Genomic DNA, 18,422 nt, shown 5'->3' on the forward strand with positions numbered 1-18,422 from the left:
CCCTCTTACAAAGAAGATTCTGGAACAACCGGACCATGTAGAACGCATGCGACTACTCTACCGAAAGATAATACAGGAAAGCCTTGATACAACGCCATGCTACGCCCTGGTACACCTAAGCTCCACGACAACACACTCACGAGGGAGAACGCGCTAAGCGTCGCTACTGCCGAGTCCGACATGGACATGGGTCTTCACCCGGAACCTTGACACAGAGAGGAGAACCACAATGACATCTTCAAGAAAAAAGCGACGCCCGCAGCCGCAACCACCGTCGGCGCCAAAGCGCGGAGCTTTTGCTTGGCAGCTCACTCGTGCCACCATGAGGTCTTCAGGACAACCATGACGAGTTCAGGCCCCCAGATTTGGATCTAGGCATCTCCGCTGCCAATGACAGAAAGCGAGCCTGAGCCACCCAACACTGCGCTCCACGTCGCCAACAAGACCGAAAGGCCAAGCCACCACCGCCGCTATGATGCCCGCCGGAGAGCCAACCATGTGAACCACCTCTCAGGGCCACCGTCCCGGCATCCATGTCCCGCGACACCGCCGACCATCCTCGGCATGGCACACCAACCCCAGCAGGAAGAGCATATGGTAATCCTTCCACTCCTAGCCCGGCATTACTCCGTGAGTCTGGGTCCACACCTCCACAGGAGGAGCTGTTGAAGCCCGCGTCCCCATACTTGCTCTTAGAAACGATTGTTGATGCACTTATTGTGTCTGTAGTGACGTGAATGACACAAGAATAATAAAATACTACATATCCTTGCGAAGAGCACAACTCAAGGAAATCTTCATCCGCTAGGTGGAAATGCTATGCCTATCCGTGCTTCGCTTTACGTGGATGACGCCGCTGTTTTTCTTGCGCCTATTAAGGAGGACGTCCAGTTTTTCGCCAACACTCTCAAGCACTTTGGGGAAGTCACCGTTCTGGTCACAAACTGTTTCAAAAGCTTTGTTGCCCCAATCCATTGCGAAAATGTGGATCTCCTGGATATCCTCCAATCCTTCCTGGCCATGCGATGCTCCTTTCCGATGAAATACCTTGGGTTGCCTTTGTCTGTCAAGAGACTGAAGAGAATTCACTACCAGCCCCTTGAGGACAAGGTTGCAGGCCAACTCACTCCTTGGGTGAGGAGGCATGTTGCCTCAGCGGGTCGCGCTGTCTTGGTAAAGTCGGTCCTCACAGCAATTGCGATCTACTACATGACGGTGTTAGATTTACCAGTGGAGGTCAAGAAGAAAATTGATGCCCTCAGGCGTGCTTTCCTCTGGGCAGGTTGTGATAAGGTCACTGGTAGAAAATGCAAGATAAATTGGGATCAAGTGTGCAAGTCCAAGATGCATGGAGGTCTTGGAATCCTAAACCTTGACAAATTTGCCACTGCCCTTCGCCTTTGGTGGCTGTGGGACGAGTGGCTTCACCCAGATAAGCCATGGGTTGGCTTGGGAACCCCTTGTGATGACAATGACCGAGATATCTTTGCCAGGGCTACCAAGGTCCAAGTTGGGGATGGCGTGCGTGCCAAGTTCTGGGAGTCTCCTTGGCTTGATGGGATTAGGCCCAGGGACATAGCTCCCAAAATCTATGACTTGTCGAAGAAGAAGAATTGCTCGGTTCGGTTGGCTCTGCACGATAACTTCTGGACTTCCCAGGTGGACATTCTTCAGGGCATCACAGTTCAACACCTCTCTGAGTTTGTCTCCCTTTGGGAGAGGGTCTCACATGTCCACCTTGACGTCAACACGCCGGACACTATCACTTGGAAGTTCACTACTAACGGCCACTACTCGGCGGCGTCGGCCTATAAGGCGCAGTTCTTTGGCCATACTGACACGGCCATGATTCCGACCATTTGGAAGATTTGGGCGCCTCCTAAATGCAAGTTCTTCGCATGGCTGGCAATCAACAATAGAATTTGGACGGCAGACAGGCTTCAGCGTCGTGGGTGGCCAAACTGTAATCTTTGTCCACTATGCAAGCAAGTTCAAGAGTCGGCAGCCCACCTTCTATTTCAATGCCGATACACTATCAGAGTTTGGCGTATGATCAAAGATTGGCTTGGTCTCCATGATGTGCATCCTTCCGATTGGAGTGACGCGACTTCTGTTAAAGAGTGGTGGAGCCACAATGTTAACAAGAAGACCCAATCACGAAGGCCGCTTGCTTCCTTGATGCTGCTAATCTCCTGGGAGTTATGGAAAGAGAGAAATGCATGAGTCTTTCGTAATAATGCCGTTCCAGTGGGAGTCGTCGTTGCTAGGATTAAGGAGGAGACCTCACTTTGAAGCATTGCGGGAGCAAGGCATTTGAATAACATAATGCCGCGAGAGTGATTGTTGTAATTCGGCCTTTGGCCTTAACCTCTAAAACTTCTCTCTTAATCAATGAAAATGATAAATCTTTTGCCTAGTTTCAAAAAAAAATACTACATTCACATCCATTTCGGCATCAAGTAATTCGGGACGAAGGCAGTGTATGATAGAAGTGTATTACTAGTAATACTGTACTCACTGGTCAACACCATCTCCACCAGCCAATACGTACTAAAACCTTTCGAGTCCGCCCCTTACCAGCTCAGCACGACTGCACAACGTATTCGCGTTTCTGCACCGGCTTCTTGCATATTTTAGTTTTCTTTCGAGCTGCCGTTTGGCCTCCCGGGAAAGCCGAGGCTGATCCGGACGCGACGTCTCGTACCTCGTTGACACTTACTGTTTTGTTTAACCAAATCCCCAGATCAGCGCATAGCTCCGGGCGCAGGCGATCACCTCCCCAGTTGCGCACGCCGGAATCCACAAAACTAACAACGATAGCGCGTCGCCGCCGCCGCCGCCGTTTACGTACGTACGTATGATGATCGAGGCTGCTGGGCTGCTGCTTCCCGAGCTCGCACGACGGCGGCAGCAGCCATGTGCCATGGTGCACGGCGTTCATCTCCGAACGACCTCCGGCCGGTTACCACCTCCCTCTCCACGTCAACCATCTCTCTCAGCTGTTAGCTGTGACTCTCTCACCTGCATTATGCAGCGTAAACAATTAATGGCACACCCTGCTCCTGATCGCTTATCATGCATTGGAGGAATATATGATTAATTAGGTTTGTTCGCGGGGTTTCACTGGCTCTTGGAGATACCCAAAAGAGGGGGAAGGAATCTTGCAGCGGATAGAGTTCGTGAACGAGCGATCTAAATTAGTTTTTGCTCAATAATTGCTCGCAGTTTGACCCTGGAGAGATCGACGTGTCTGCTACTTAATTAGTGGTACGATGTGGCAGCTTCTATCTTCGTCCGAGCTTGTGAGAACGGAGCGGCCAGATCGGATGGACGGCTTTCCCGCACACACATGGGATTATCTGTCAACCAAAATGTATGATACGTTTTCTTGAGGAAAGCAGAAAAGTCTGATGAAACTAAAAAATACTGTATGAAAATAGTAGTGGTGGACTTGTATTGCTAGTTTCCGGCTCAGGGAGGCTCCATCGTGATTTTCTAACAATATGCACTACCTGATCACAAAAAAGAAGAGAAATACAAATGCAGTCAAACTTAGTTTAACGTGGAATATACGATCTCGTGCCTGGAAGAGCCATGATCGATATGTGTGAGCTTACTCGACCAAGCAAGCAGGAGTACCTGCTCCTGATGCCAACCCGGCTCTGTGAATCTGGTTGGGTTACAGTATAATAAACTATACAAAACATTGCAGGTTTCAATCCTCTTGTACGTCGTAATATTTTTCAGATAATGAAAGAATTTATCTCCCGAGCTCTGCATGAACAGAAGCACATAGCCGAAACCTTCTTGTCGTACGTCACTAACATCCGATTCACATTAAATTGTAGACAGTGTTTGGCAAATACCAGCAGCCCCTGCAATGGATCGGTTGTCTGATCAAGATGCAAACACAACCGTTTGCCGGGCGCCTGTTACCTAAGCAGGAGCCGAGATCGATCGAGCTAATCCTCGAGATACATGATTACCAGTATGCCCAGCTCACAAGTCAGATTCTCTTCTGCCCGCTGCATCCAGTCTCACACCATGTGATTCTCAACAGTCACACTGGCATGCATGATCTGCAAGCTCATGAGCAGAAATAAATCATGGGCATGAGTTATGTTGTATCTTGGTGAACCTACAAAATTTCGAGGACATCAAGCAACGTGCTATGGCGTTCGCCCCGGCCATACCCACGGAGGGTGTTGGCTGATGGGGCCTTTCGTTGTTCTAGGCCCTTAGGGTTTTGCCATGTTCCCTTCAAAAACATGTGCACTTTTTGTACATTGGTTTCTTCTTTCCCTTCTATATGAAATAGGCAGTGCTCTTGTTGGTTCCTCAAAAAAAAAACCTACAAAATTTCATCCAAAAGTATGACCATCTATAGTGTGTGAAGAAAGATGAGACATAAGTGCATGGTATCATATGCTATTCACACATAATTTGTTCTTTCTGCACGGGTAATAAAATGGTCCTATTTTTGGATCAAAATTTATAGGTGTGCAAAGCCGATAGACATTATTTTTTTATTTGCATTTTCTTGAAATATGACAACATGTGCGCAGGCACAACTAGTTGCAAACTGTATCTAGTTTCCCTCGACTATACATGGCTGTAATGTCGGAAGGGAGCTTATAACTCTGGGGTGCCTTCGCAACCTATATGCACAAAATAATTTAGTAATTGCAAAGAAGTCAAAAAACATGAAACTATTTTGGGAAAAATATGATCAAGTATTTTCCTAGCGTAAAAAGTTTCGCCAAGTTTTTGCCAGGTTTTGTTCAATTAATTGGGCATCTCTCCTCGCAATTAATAAATAAAGCAAAACTTTTGCTTGCGCTTCAAGAAGTTATTGTGTTTGTTTTTTGAATTGTTTGGATTGCTTACCACATGTGTCATGTGGTAACTTGCTGTGTTTGCTAGTTCACCCAAGAGTTACGTTCTGAACCGGGTCCTTGTGCACTTTTACCCCAAAAGGCTAGGTTGAAAGATGGAGGTGCAATCGTTAGTCTTATACCTCAGTTCATCGCCAAAAAGAAAAAGAAAAAAAAAGTCGTATACCTCAGTTAGCGATTGGTTGCTTCCAATTATTTTCCCTGCCGCCTGTATACAGGCATGCATCACCAAATATGGCTTGTCCCACGGATGCACTGCATTAGCCCTTGCGACTGCGGAACGACGAGATAAGCAAAGTATTAACTAAACCCTAAACGAGACAAGCAATCAATCAAACACACTTGCGCGGCACACATCACATCTTATGATGTGGCAGAGATCAAGTCAAGGAGATGATCCTTGAATCGCCAGGAAAAGTAGGTCATTAGGGTTTGTGGCCTGTATATTCTCTTGCTTAAAATTTGAGCTGCCCACTGGATTAATCACTGACGACGTGGAGCTTGTGACACTCGTGTATAAAATCCAGTGGGCTGGACGCCTGGACATGGATCCTCAGACGCTTGTGGTTCTTGGCTGTACTGGACGTACGTATGTAACGCATTGTGCTTTTGCTGTATATATAAAATTTGGGAGTAGTGACAATATTGATGAACGTATCAGTACGTAACTCATGGCCCCATCAGTTTGTGTAAGTAATTTATGGGTCCATATAATTCTGATTTTTGTTGGCTGTGTGCATCATCTAGTGTCCGGCGGATAGTTTTTTCTATTATCTAATCTATAAAACCTCGACTCAGAAAAGAAATCTAACCTATAACCATATTTGGCTTTACCATCTTTTTAGTTATCCAAGAGTTATCATTACTTTGGGGCTTGTTCCACTGTGCCCCAGGATGACTTTGTACCTTGTTTTTACTGTGTACTGATGTGTTGGATTCTTGGTTCGTTGTTTTATAATATAAAACAGGGGAAACCCTTTTTCTCAAAGTTATCATTACTAGTTCGACCGAGTTGCATATCTCGAATGCTACCACCTTGTATCATTTCAGCCATTTATGTTTTATTTATAAAGAGGGATGAATGCTTGTTTCATGTATTTATGTGAATAATTCACATGAATACCACAGATATGGCCTCAGAAATCAAATATAAGTATACAATATGAGGTATTAATTATACATATGGACAATGGATCAATTGCTGCATTTTTTGTTACAATGAATACCAAGGAGTAAATTCCTGGTTCTACCACTGACCTAAAGTTGCATGTAAATAGTAAAACATGCCACTATAACCGGTTTAGACATTTACCTTAGGCTGTATGCTTGAAATTCGTTTCCAGTATATTTCATTTCATTTTTTGCTTTTAATTTCACTAACTATCTATACTGACAACTGGTCGATTAACAACTACTGTAACTGCCGTATCATATTCTATCACCCATTTGCATTACATTAGGTATGGTGTCAATTCTAATTTGCAAGTTGCTGCTATAATATGTCGCAATACGCCAGATACTCGAAAATGTGAGCGCGCTTGAGAAAGAAACTCGAAGATGTAAACGAACAGTCAAAGCTCAATTAGCTAAACCAAAAATGGGTGGAATTACAGATATATTCAGGAGAAAAAACTCGAAGATGTGAACAAGCATAAGCATGGAGTAGTAGTCAATTATTGTACAAAAATGCACCCACTTGTTCATGCTTTTCTTCCTTTCTTGAGCAGAATGCATGGTCGTCATTTTACCTGGCTTGCATGCAGCATGCAGCATGCATGGATCAGCCAACAGTTACAATTTTTTTTCGCATGCATGTGGGACATATATATGCCTTGCTCATCCATTAACCTAGCTTAGGTAATTAATTACGTCTAGCACACTGCAAGTAAGCAGCTGGCCAGTATACGCTCGTACTGACACACACAGTTATAAGGATCATGATTCGTTTCTAGTTACTGCAGGGGAATCCAGTTCCCAGGTGAACCTTCTCCAAATCCCGCCTTAACTACTACATCATGATCCTTTTTCTCCAGGTGTAATTACCCCACGAACGCCCTATATACTACTGGGGTAGTGGGTAGCTGAGATCCTTCCTTCAAAGCCGAGAAGAAGAGGAAAAGGTAGACACCGGTAGATGACTAAGATTAGACTAGAAAGCTAGATGGGCACATGCAGAAAAATTGACCGTGACACTGTAGATAACTTATGATCACATTGTACAGTAGCCAATTTTTTTTATTTTTTGCGAGAATAACTTCGGATCTATTCATCAAGTGGCAAGGTAGTACAAAAAACACTAGAAATAAAAAATTGCATCTATGTCCGTAGACCACCTAGCGACGACTACTAGCATTAGAGTGAGCCAGTAGCCAATTTTGACAGACAGTACAACCAATGCCTAATTGTTCGTCAAAAATATAAATCTTAAATGGCCGGACGTCAGTGAAATTACATGCACTTTTTATCCTCCACTAAATTTGATAGACGAGCCAGTCAACAACAGGTGAAATCAGAGGCACTTTGATAGAGCAGGATGGAAGGAACTCAGGGAGGAGATACTGATTCCCCCACATAATGCACTTGTTTACAATAAACTAAGAGATCGAGACTCACCACCACCTAGCTCAGCAAGCAAAGGTGGGAGGAGGATCTCTCCGATCCCGGGCAACCCGAATCCCGATGCAAAGATCCACCACCGTTCGGCTATAAAACGGCACGCCTGAGGACCACCACTGCCATCACCACCACCACCTTCCCTTCGAGCTCGAGCCTAGCTATAGCACGCGCCACCTGTCCCGGCTGCTGGTGCTGGGTTGATCCTGCGCCATTCCGGCAGCAAGCGCGCGAGAGAGGGACTAGCCCTAGCTTGGTGACCATGGGCTCGGTGCTGCCGGAGATCGCCGCGGAGGGCAAGGGCATCCTCACGGACGCCTGGGACAGCAAGGGCCGTCCCGCGGCCCGCTCCACCACCGGCGGGTGGGGATGCGCTGCCATGATCCTAGGCGCGGAGCTGTTCGAGCGGATGACGACGCTGGGCATCGCGGTGAACCTGGTGCCGTACATGACCGGCACCATGCACCTCGGCAGCGCCGCAGCCGCCAACACAGTCACCAACTTCATCGGCACCTCCTTCATGCTCTGCCTCCTCGGCGGCTTCGTCGCCGACACCTACCTCGGCCGCTACCTCACCATCGCCGTCTTCTCCGCCGTCCAAGCCACCGTACGTCCATTGCCTCATCAGTGACAGTTGCATGCGCTCCTAGCAGCTAGTATTACGTACGTACTAACTAGCGTATTTCGATGGATGCAGGGTGTGATGGTACTGACAATCTCGACGGTTGCGCCGGGGCTGCGCCCGGCGACGTGCGGGGACGCGACGGGGCAGAGCCCCGACTGCGTTCCGGCGAACGGCACGCAGCTCGGGGTGCTGTACCTGGGGCTGTACATGACGGCGCTGGGGACAGGCGGGCTCAAGTCGAGCGTGTCCGGGTTCGGGTCGGACCAGTTCGACGAGTCCGACGACGGCGAGCGCAAGAAGATGATGCGCTTCTTCAACTGGTTCTACTTCTTCGTCAGCATCGGCGCGCTGCTCGCCGTCACCGTGCTGGTGTACGTGCAGGACAACATCGGCCGCCGCTGGGGATACGGCATCTGCGCCGTCGGCATCCTCTGCGGGCTCGGCGTGTTCCTGTGCGGCACCAAGATGTACCGGTTCAAGAAGCTCGTCGGGAGCCCGCTGACACAGGTCGCCGCCGTGACGACCGCCGCGTGGAGCAAGCGCACCTTGCCGCTTCCGTCCGACCCGAGCATGCTCTACGACGTCGACGATGCGGCCGCCGCCGGTGAGGACCTCAAGGGCAAGCAGAAGCTGCCCCACAGCAAGGAATGCCGGTAAGTACTTTATTAATCACTAGGCAGTCTCCTATCAACACTGACAAACTAAGCAGCAGAGAAATACGTCGTCCACTACCTCCATTTTATTATCCAGGAGCTCATCATCTAGTCCACGGCAACATTCGCATGTCTACCACTACTAGTCATATTCTTGTGTGGACCAACACGTAGTCTGCTACGATATGTTGGCTGTCATCATGATATGTAGAGCGACATTGTGCATAGCCAATGGCACTAATTTCAAGTTTGCAACTAGTACTAGTCAAATTTGAACCTCACACAAATGTGTACTTCTGTTGTGTTGATATTCAGTTTAGTGATGAAACTAATGGGATGTACATATATGCAGATTCCTAGACCATGCGGCCATCATCGACCGGGCAGAGGCGGCGTCGCCGGCGGAGGCGAGCAAGTGGGCGCTGTGCACGCGGACGGACGTGGAGGAGGTGAAGCAGGTGGTGCGCATGCTGCCGATCTGGGCGACCACCATCATGTTCTGGACCATCCACGCGCAGATGACCACCTTCGCCGTCGAGCAGGCCTCCCTCATGGACCGCGGCATCGGCGGCTCGGGGTTCCTCATCCCAGCGGGCTCCCTCACCGTCTTTCTCATCGGCTCCATCCTCCTCACCGTGCCCCTCTACGACCGCCTCATCGCGCCCGTGGCCCGCCGCATCACGGGCAATCCGCACGGCCTCTCCCCGCTCCAGCGCGTCTTCGTCGGCCTCTTCCTGTCCATCGTCGGCATGGCCGCGGCGGCGATCGTCGAGCGCCACCGCCTCACGTCGTCCACTCACGGGGTCACGCTCACGGTGTTCCTGCTCATGCCGCAGTTTCTGCTCGTCGGCGCCGGCGAGGCGTTCACGTACATGGGCCAGCTAGACTTCTTCCTGCGAGAGTGCCCCAAGGGGATGAAGACCATGAGCACGGGGCTATTCCTCAGCACCTGCGCGCTCGGCTTCTTCTTCAGCACGGTCACAGTAACCATCGTGCACAAGGTCACCGGCCACGGGCCACGGGGCAGCGGCGGCTGGCTCGCCGACAACCTCGACCAGGGGAGGCTCGACTACTTCTACTGGTTGCTCGCCGTCATGAGCGCCATCAATATCATCTTTTTCACGATGGCGGCAAGGGGCTACGTGTACAAGGAGAAGCGCTTGGCCGATGCCGGCATCGAGCTCGCCGACGAGGAGGCCATGATCGTCGGTCACTGATCGATGCATGCTACTTGCGGTTCTTCTTTTTCTCGCTTCTCTGGTGTGTATTGACTTGTTTTTGTGTGTATTCGGTGGCGTATGCATAATGTATATTGGCAAGGTAACCATACATACAGTTTGTTTGTACATGTGGGTACGTTTTCTTTTCCTTTCATTAAACGGGTTTGCTATTTCTCAATAGACTGAGAAATAGGTATAGCTCAATCGATGCTATAGCCTTCAGATTATGCGCGTCATGCTAATTTTTGTTTTTTAGTTTTTGGTCCTTGTTTCTCTTTTCTACTCTCTCCGTTGACAAATATAAAATGTTTTAAATATTTTAATATAAAATACATACCGGCTGAAATGAGCCAACGAACTCACCAAAACGTGTCTATATATATTCGATTCAAAAAAATAGATTAAAACATCTTACAGTTATGAACGTCGGATGTTGTAGCCTTCGGATTATGCACATGGCGCTAACTTTTTACGGTTCTTGTTTTTCTTTTCTACTCTTTCTGTTTCAAAATAAATGTCGTTGTTTTAGTTCAAAATAAACTTCCCTCACTATGCTAAACAATAGCTCTAACTGAGTCAAATTCCACAATTTCTGAGAATGATATGTTTTTTATTTTCCACTATGAAAACTTCTCCCAATTCCTAGTCTTTTCTTTTCAGACTTACCTGGTTCTGGTTGATCACCCACATTCATTCATTGTGAGTTCTGTTGTGGAATCAAATCATAGAGCTAGTGCAATTGAGATCTAGAGTCCCGTGCGTGAAACTAAAGAGAATTTTCAGTCCTCTGCTCTACCAAACAAAACCTAAAAGGACACTTTAAACTTGATTTGCCACAGCTAGACTGAAAACACTGCTTGTCATGGGCACATACGCTAATATCTTTTTTTGACCCGGTAATCCGCGTCGTGGTTTTAGTATTGTTTTTTGAGGAAGACGATTTGATCCCTAGGTTCTCTTTCATAACATGAATTTTCATGTCTTCATTAACGAAAGTTAAATGAGTCTTGCACTGCCTCAGAGAATAGTTTTTGGACATTGCCCTCTTAGCTACATGTTGTATGGAGCAAAGCTTAGATGGCCTAGCCCACCCTGATTCAAGTAGTAGACTTGTCACTGGTAGTCATGTATTTTCTAAAATTATGACATGCTTTCACTCGATATTCTTTTGATGATATGACATGCCCGTTGATTATGAGGTGTATGTGGTGAGTTGTCAATCTCAAATCTATTGGCTCAGTCTCTTGGAGATACTCATATGTGTGTGCGCACGTATATTCACATATGTGTGTGCGCACGCATGCGTGGGTGCGCACACACATGTCAAGATGATGCTTCTCAAAAAAGCTAGATGTTAGCACCCGGTAGACAGTTCGGAGTTTCCAGCCAAGGGGGCTATGCTTTTCTTTTTGGGAAATGCTTCTCCTCACTCGAAAGATAACTGGGTTTCATCCGCTGCCTCTGTTGCATGACGCATGTTCATGTTGTTGGGGAACGTTGCAGAAAACAAAAAATTTCCTACGGTTTCACCAAGATCCATCTAGGAGTTCATCTAGCAACGAGTGATCGGATTGCATCTTCATACCTTTGTAGATCACGCGCGGAAGCGTTCAAAGAACGGGGATGAGGAAGTCGTACTCGACGTGATCCAAATCACCGGAGATCCTGGCGCCGAACGGACGGCACCTCCGCGTTCAACACACGTACGGTCAGCGTGACGTCTCCTCCTTCTTGATCCAACAAGGGGGAAGGAGAGGTTGAGGAAGATGGCTCCAACAGCAGCACGACGGCGTGGTGGTGGTGGAGCTGCAGTACTCCGGCAGGGCTTCGCCAAGCACTATGTAGGAGGAGGATGTGTTGGAGAGGGAGAGGGAGGCACCAAAGGCGTGTTGTGAGAGGCCCTCCTTTCCCCACTATATATAGGGAGTCCAAGGGGGGGCGGCCCTAGGAGATCCAATCTCCTAGGGGGGGTGCGGCCAAGGGAGGAATCCCTCCTCCCCAAGGCACTTCGGAGGTGCCTTCCCCCTTTGGGACTCTTCCCTTCCTTATCCCTAGGCGCATGGGCCTCTTGGGGCTGGTGCCCTTGGCCCATGCAGGCCAAGGCGCACACCCCTACAGCCCATGTGCCCCCCCGGGATAGGTGGCCCCACCCAGTGGACCCCCGGAACCCTTCCGGTGGTCCCGGTACAATACCGGTGACCCCGAAACTTGTCCCGATGGCCGAAATAACACTTCCTATATATAATTCTTTACCTCCGGACCATTCCGGAACTCCTCGTGACGTCCGGGATCTCATCCGGGACTCCGAACAACATTCGGGTTACTGCATATACATATCCCTACAACCCTAGCGTCACCGAACCTTAAGTGTGTAGACCCTACGGGTTCGGGAGACATGTAGACATGACCGAGACGACTCTCCGGCCAATAACCAACAGCGGGATCTGGATACCCATGTTGGCTCCCACATGCTCCTCGATGATCTCATCGGATGAACCACGATGTCGAGGATTCAATCAATCCCGCATACAATTCCCTTCGTCAATCGGTATGTTACTTGCCCGAGATCCGATCGTCGGTATCCCAATACCTCGTTCAATCTCGTTACCGGCAAGTCACTTTACTCGTATCGTAATGCATAATCCCGTGACCAGACACTTGGTCACTTTGAGCTCATTATGATGATGCATTACCGAGTGGGCCCGGTGATACCTCTCTGTCATACGGAGTGACAAATCCCAGTCTTGATCCATGTCAACCCAACAAACACTTCCGGAGATGCCCGTAGTATACCTTTATAGTCACCCAGTTACGTTGTGACGTTTGGTATACCCAAAGCACTCCTACGGTATCCGGGAGTTACACGATCTCATAGTCTAAGGAAAAGATACTTGACATTGGAATAACTCTAGCAAACGAACTATACGATCTTATGCTATGTTTAGGATTGGGTCTTGTCCATCACATCATTCTTCTAATGATGTGATCTCGTTATCAATGACATCTAATGTCCATAGTCAGGAAACCATGACTATCTGTTGATCAACGAGCTAATCAACTAGAGGCTTACTAGGGACATGTTGGTGTCTATTATTCACACATGTATTACGATTTCCGAATAACACAATTATAACATGAATAAAGACAATTATCATGAACAAGGAAATATAATAATAATGCTTTTATTATTGCCTCTAGGGCATATTTCCAACACATGTAGGGGCCCACCTAATACTATAACACACAACCTTATCCTAGCAAATGTGGCTATCCACACGTTTCCCCTTCATCGAGTCTTCTTCTTCCTTGGAAACCCCCCTTCAATTTCTTCTCATCACTAGCCACGCGCCACACGTTGGATGTCACGAGACATTACCACGGTTGATGCCATCATTGACCAAGCAGGTGACCATGAAACATTGACCAACACTATCGTCGAGGTGTGTCAGTGTTGCACCACAACTTCCTGCCATTTAGGCATAGGCTGTGCCGCCACGCCCTCCAACGACAGAGTCTGCATGGCGGTGTCGCGACTGCAACGGTGATGGGGTTGTGACTGCAATGGTAGTGGTTTTGCGACTATAAGCCCCCCCCCCCCCCCCGGGGGGGGGGGGGGTCTTGTGAGTGCAAGGCAGTGGTGTTTTTGCGCAGCAACGACTGAAACGGTGGCCGTGTTTGTGCGGATGACTGCAACAACGATGAAACTGTGACCGCAATGGTTTTAGAATTTGGTGTTTTGCAACCGGGGCTATGTTTCTAAGACATTTGTGTTGTTGCAATAGTATGTAACAGGGGCCAATGTGTTTTGAAACATGTGTGATGTTACAATGGCGGCCACGATGCACTTTTGCAACATTGATCTTGTTTCAAAGGGTAAAACGGTTCAAGAGAGATTGCAACAATTCTCCTGCTTCAGAGAATCAAGCACAACACTAGCCTTGTTGCAAAAGCTGGCCTTCAGGCTGGAGAGACCAGACGGCTATTCGAGAATGCATCTAACGGCTGCCGAGGCGGTGGATCTATTTAGATTATCACCCGGCCGACAGCGCTGCCCTTTCTTTTCTTTTTTTCAAGATTAAATTTCGTTTTGCATATTTATAACTGGTGGGTTAGCAATACGTACGTGACAAAGAAAACAAAAACAAAAAAGAGCTACACGTGTATACACGGACACATGCATGCAGCACGGGCAGCCTCAGTGACCGACGATCATGGCCTCCTCGTCAGCGAGTTCTATGCCGGCATCGGCCATGCGTTTCTCCTTGTACACGTAGCCCCTGGCGGCGATCGTGAAGAAGACAATATTGATCGCGCTCATGACAGCGAGCAACCAGTAGAAGTAGTCGAGCCTCCCCTGGTCGATGTTGTTGGCGAGCCAGCCGTCGTTGCTCCCGTGGCCGGTGACCTTGTGCACGATGGTGACTATGAGCGTGCTGAAGAAAAAGCCGAGCGCGCAGGTGCTGAGGAACAGCCCCGTGCTCATGGTCTTCATCCCCTTGGGGCACTCGCGCAGGAAGAAGTCGAGCTGCCCCATGTACGTGAACGCCTCGCCGGCCCCGACGAGCAGGAACTGGGGCATGAGCAGGAACACCGTGAGCGTGACGCCGTCGGCGGACTCGGTGAGGCGGTACCGCTCGACGAGCGCGGCGGCGGCCATCCCGGCGATGGACAGGAAGAGGCCGACGAAGACGCGCTGGAGCGGGGAGAGGCCGTGCGGGTTGCCGGTGACGCGGCGGGCCACGGGGGCCACGAGGCGGTCGTAGAGGGGCACGGTGAGGAGGATGGAGCCGATGAGGAAGACGGTGAGCGAGCCCGCCGGGATGAGGAACCCCGAGCCGCCGATGGCGCGGTTCATGACGGACGCCTGCTCCACGGCGAAGGTGGTCATCTGCGCGTGGATGGTCCAGAACATGATGGTGGTGGCCCAGATGGGAAGCATGCGCACCACCTGCTTCACCTCCTCCACGTCCGTCCGCGTGCACAGCGTCCAGCTGCTCGCCTCCGCGGGCGACTCCCGGTCGACGACGGCTGCGTGGTCGAGGAATCTGCATTCGCACATCAAAAGCCATTAGCCAGTGTACATCAGTAGCGATTTAACAATGCCAGTTACTGAAGTAGTACTAATTGAGTGAGTCCACTGCGTTTTTAATTGAATCTTTGGGCTGACGAGATGCGTCCCGTTAAAACTGAGTCTACTTCTCGCGCGTCGATCTCCGTCCCGATTACTCCAGTACGTAGTACGTACGCGACTCGTGAGCACAAGCACACGAGACATATGATATGATATGATAATGCCCTTGGGACGATGCCAGGAGCCACTACTGGAACGTGTGCAAGCGTGTGGTTGAGCACTGCACCAAGTCACCAGCTATCTCGCACAAAAGTCGATGCTGATGCACGGAATCTTGCCAGTCTTGGAGGAGGTGTTCTCAGTGGAGTGACCTTTGGGCGTGGCAGCGAGCCCGTGAGCCGTGAGCCTGAGCAAAGCTGCATATTGTCATGTGGCTGGGCAGTGCCACCCGTGGGAGTTGGGCAGGCAACTGGCCGGCCACGAAAACTTACAAGGAACTAGCTCGCGACCACTCCACTTGGCTTTGGATCGGTCGATCTCGGCCGAACCCAAAAACGCGATGCATTGCACGTTTCTCTCGCAGGGAAGCTGCGAGATGCCTCTCACATAAAAGCAGTGGCTGTGGGCTGTGGCTCTTTCTTGCGCCGAAACTTTCCCTAAATTGACCCATCAAAGTTTCTATGTAACTTTCCGACTAAAAAAAAGTTTCTCTATCACGGTTAGAATTGTACCAAATCAATGACAATTAAGATGAATCAGAGTGAGTACAAGTTTTTTGCTGGTATATACAGTAGTACTCACTCTGATCCAAAATAAGTGTCATGATTTCAGTTTAAATTTGTAATAAAACTACCACACTTATTTTTGGATTGGAGGGAGTAATTTTTTTTCCGGGTATTTTTTTTCTAGCTAGCTTGTTAGCGATTCGTGGCCGGTCACGTAGCCTGCCTTATCTGATACGGCGAGCGGGGAACGTATCCGGCTGACAGCTACACGCTTGGACGTTGGAACTGAATATCTCATTTAAATCCCATCGATTAATCCCGGCTAGCTAGATTTCCGCAATACGCGATAGATGTGGCACGATCCATGGGGCCATGGCCGTGCACTGTCGCTCTACACTACACATCGTGTCCATGTCACGTATTAGTCACCGTGGGCCGGTGCCAACTCAATCGATCGCGTGCCCAAATTGTTAATAATTGGCAGGCCGGGCTTCGCCGCGACACACTACTGTACGTGTTGGCCCACACATGCGTGACATGAATGTACAGTAGATAGCCCAACACTAGCTTTGCTTGACACTTGCTTACAATCACTGGACACTGGACCATTGCCTAGTGTCTATTCTAGCTAGCTATTTCTGAACTAAGATCCAGGAAGTACTGTACTGTTCGGACTTGTATAAGCTAGATACGTGAAGCATTGCTACAACCCTTTTTTAGCCAAAACAAATGGGCCTGCATGTGTTGTGACCGGCTAGAGAGAGAGAGGGAGGCAGAGAGTTGTTTTGGTAAATGAAGAGACATTTATTTTATTTGTGGACAATGGGTAGGGATGTGAATGTCGCACTGGGCCATGCTAGTACCACCAATGATGAGCTCCCTGGCTGGATACTCAAATCTCAGTTTAATCCCATTTAAAGTAATGGGAGTATCAGACAACCTGGCCTGATACAACTTTGTCAGACGATTCATCTCCTAGAACTCGTCTAGCAGGTTAATTAGTTGTTAAAGCAGCAGACTAGGCAATTTAGGTACGAGGAGCGATGCTCTTGAGCGAATGCTTACCGGCACTCCTTGCTGTGGGGGAGCTTCAGCTTGCCCTTGAGGTCCTCGCCGGCGGCGGCCTTGTCGTCCACGTCGTAGAGCATGCTCGGGTCGGACGGCAGCGGCAGGGAGCGCTTCCTCCATGCCGCGGCCGTCACGGTGGCGACCTGAGTCAGCGGGCTGCCCACGAGCTTCTTGAACCGGTACTTCCGGGTGCCGGACAGGAACACGCCCAGCCCGCAGAGGATTCCCACGGCGACGACGCCGTAGCCCCACCGGCGGCCGACGTTGTCCTGCACGTACACCAGCACGGTGACGGCCAGCAGCGCGCCGATGCTGACGAAGAAGTAGAACCAGTTGAAGAAGCGCATCATCATCTTGCGCTCGCCGTCGTCGGACTCGTCGAACTGGTCCGACCCGAACCCGGACACGCTCGACTTGAGCCCGCCTGTCCCCAGCGCCGTCATGTACAGCCCCAGGTACAGCACGCCGAGCTGCGTCCCGTTCGCCGGCACGCAGTCGGGGCTCTGCCCCGTCGCGTCCCCGCACGCCGCCGGCCGCAGCCCCGGCGCCACCGTCGAGATCGTCAGTATCATCACGCCCTGCATCGATGTAGCTATGCAGGTCAGTACGGGGACAGATCCTAGGCGTGCAACTGTGGGTTATGTGCAAGTCACGTACGGTGGCTTGGACGGCGGAGAAGACGGCGATGGTGAGGTAGCGGCCGAGGTAGGAGTCGGCGATGAAGCCGCCGAGGAGGCAGAGCATGAAGGAGGTGCCGATGAAGTTGGTGACGGTGTTGGCGGAGGCGGCGCTGCCCAGGTGCATGGTGCCGGTCATGTACGGCACCAGGTTCACCGCGATGCCCAGCGTCGTCATCCGCTCGAACAGCTCCGCGCCTTCACCAAAACCAAGATCTCAGTTCTCCATTCGTCCCACACCCACACGATCGATCGAACAGCATCCCACGAAGCGGCCATGCAGCAAAACGACAGGGGCGCTCGTAAGATATACCTAGGATCATGGCGGCGCATCCCCACCCGCCGGTGGTGGCGCGGGCCGCGGGGCGGCCCTTGTAGTCCCAGGCGTCTGTCAGGGCGGCGCCCTGCTTGCCGGCCTCCGCCACGGTCTCCGGCAGCGCTTCCGAGCCCATCTCTGCCTCAAGATCAAGCCTCTCACGTGCTCGTGATGACAGGATCGAGCGAGCGGCCGGGGGGACAGGGAGTGCGGTGACGAGGAAGCTCGGGCTCGAGGGGGAGGTGATCAAGGATGCTGGTGGAGTGGTCCTGCGGGGTTGGGGGGCTTCTTTTATAGCGGGAAGCCGGTGGATCTCTGCCTCGGGATTCGGGCTGCATCTCACCTTTGCTTTCGTTGACGAGCTAAGTGTGATTAGTTTGTGGTTAATTAGTCGTTGTCTCCTTCTGCCACAAAAATAGCCACCGTATCCTGCCTCCCAGGGCTCTTTTTCACATGACTCTGGCACTCGTTAATTAATCGCTCAATTATTGGCTAGCTTGTTTTTTTTAATACAGTTCAGACGTAAGCGTTCATACATACAAGCGCATCGTCAGAAATT

At 50.1% G+C, this 18,422-nt stretch overlaps 2 protein-coding genes across 2 annotated transcripts; one reads left to right on the plus strand and one right to left on the minus strand.

Annotated features, from left to right (window-relative positions):
• Positions 1 to 7,640: 7,640 nt before the first annotated feature.
• Positions 7,641 to 10,132, plus strand: LOC125513245 (protein NRT1/ PTR FAMILY 6.3). Its single transcript, XM_048678301.2, has 3 exons — positions 7,641 to 8,115; positions 8,206 to 8,786; positions 9,139 to 10,132. The coding sequence occupies exons 1-3, from the start codon at positions 7,771 to 7,773 to the stop codon at positions 10,001 to 10,003; spliced, it is 1,791 nt and encodes a 596-aa protein (XP_048534258.2). The 5' UTR covers positions 7,641 to 7,770; the 3' UTR covers positions 10,004 to 10,132.
• Positions 10,133 to 13,869: 3,737 nt separating this feature from the next.
• Positions 13,870 to 18,122, minus strand: LOC125513250 (protein NRT1/ PTR FAMILY 6.3). The gene is made up of 4 exons (XM_048678315.2): positions 17,861 to 18,122; positions 17,528 to 17,745; positions 16,868 to 17,448; positions 13,870 to 15,051 (listed from the first exon to the last, which is right to left on the minus strand). The coding sequence occupies exons 1-4, from the start codon at positions 17,997 to 17,999 to the stop codon at positions 14,202 to 14,204; spliced, it is 1,788 nt and encodes a 595-aa protein (XP_048534272.2). The 5' UTR covers positions 18,000 to 18,122; the 3' UTR covers positions 13,870 to 14,201.
• Positions 18,123 to 18,422: the final 300 nt, after the last annotated feature.

The sequence above is a fragment of the Triticum urartu genome, chromosome 1A (assembly GCF_056163025.1).
Source record: "Triticum urartu cultivar PI428250 chromosome 1A, HENAU_Tu73, whole genome shotgun sequence".
NCBI lineage: Eukaryota > Viridiplantae > Streptophyta > Magnoliopsida > Poales > Poaceae > Triticum > Triticum urartu.

What these genes read in the sequence shown, in the direction of transcription:
- LOC125513245 (XM_048678301.2), top strand. Translation starts at nt 7,771, where the DNA reads ATGGGCTCGGTGCTGCCGGAGATCGCCGCGGAGGGCAAGGGCATCCTC. An exon ending in TCTCCGCCGTCCAAGCCACC is followed by an intron (nt 8,116 to 8,205) that starts GTACGTCCATTG and finishes CGATGGATGCAG; the next exon opens with GGTGTGATGGTACTGACAAT. An exon ending in CCCCACAGCAAGGAATGCCG is followed by an intron (nt 8,787 to 9,138) that starts GTAAGTACTTTA and finishes ACATATATGCAG; the next exon opens with ATTCCTAGACCATGCGGCCA.
- LOC125513250 (XM_048678315.2), bottom strand. Translation starts at nt 17,999, where the DNA reads ATGGGCTCGGAAGCGCTGCCGGAGACCGTGGCGGAGGCCGGCAAGCAG. An exon ending in TCTCCGCCGTCCAAGCCACC is followed by an intron (nt 17,449 to 17,527) that starts GTACGTGACTTG and finishes ACATCGATGCAG; the next exon opens with GGCGTGATGATACTGACGAT. An exon ending in CCCCACAGCAAGGAGTGCCG is followed by an intron (nt 15,052 to 16,867) that starts GTAAGCATTCGC and finishes GTGCGAATGCAG; the next exon opens with ATTCCTCGACCACGCAGCCG.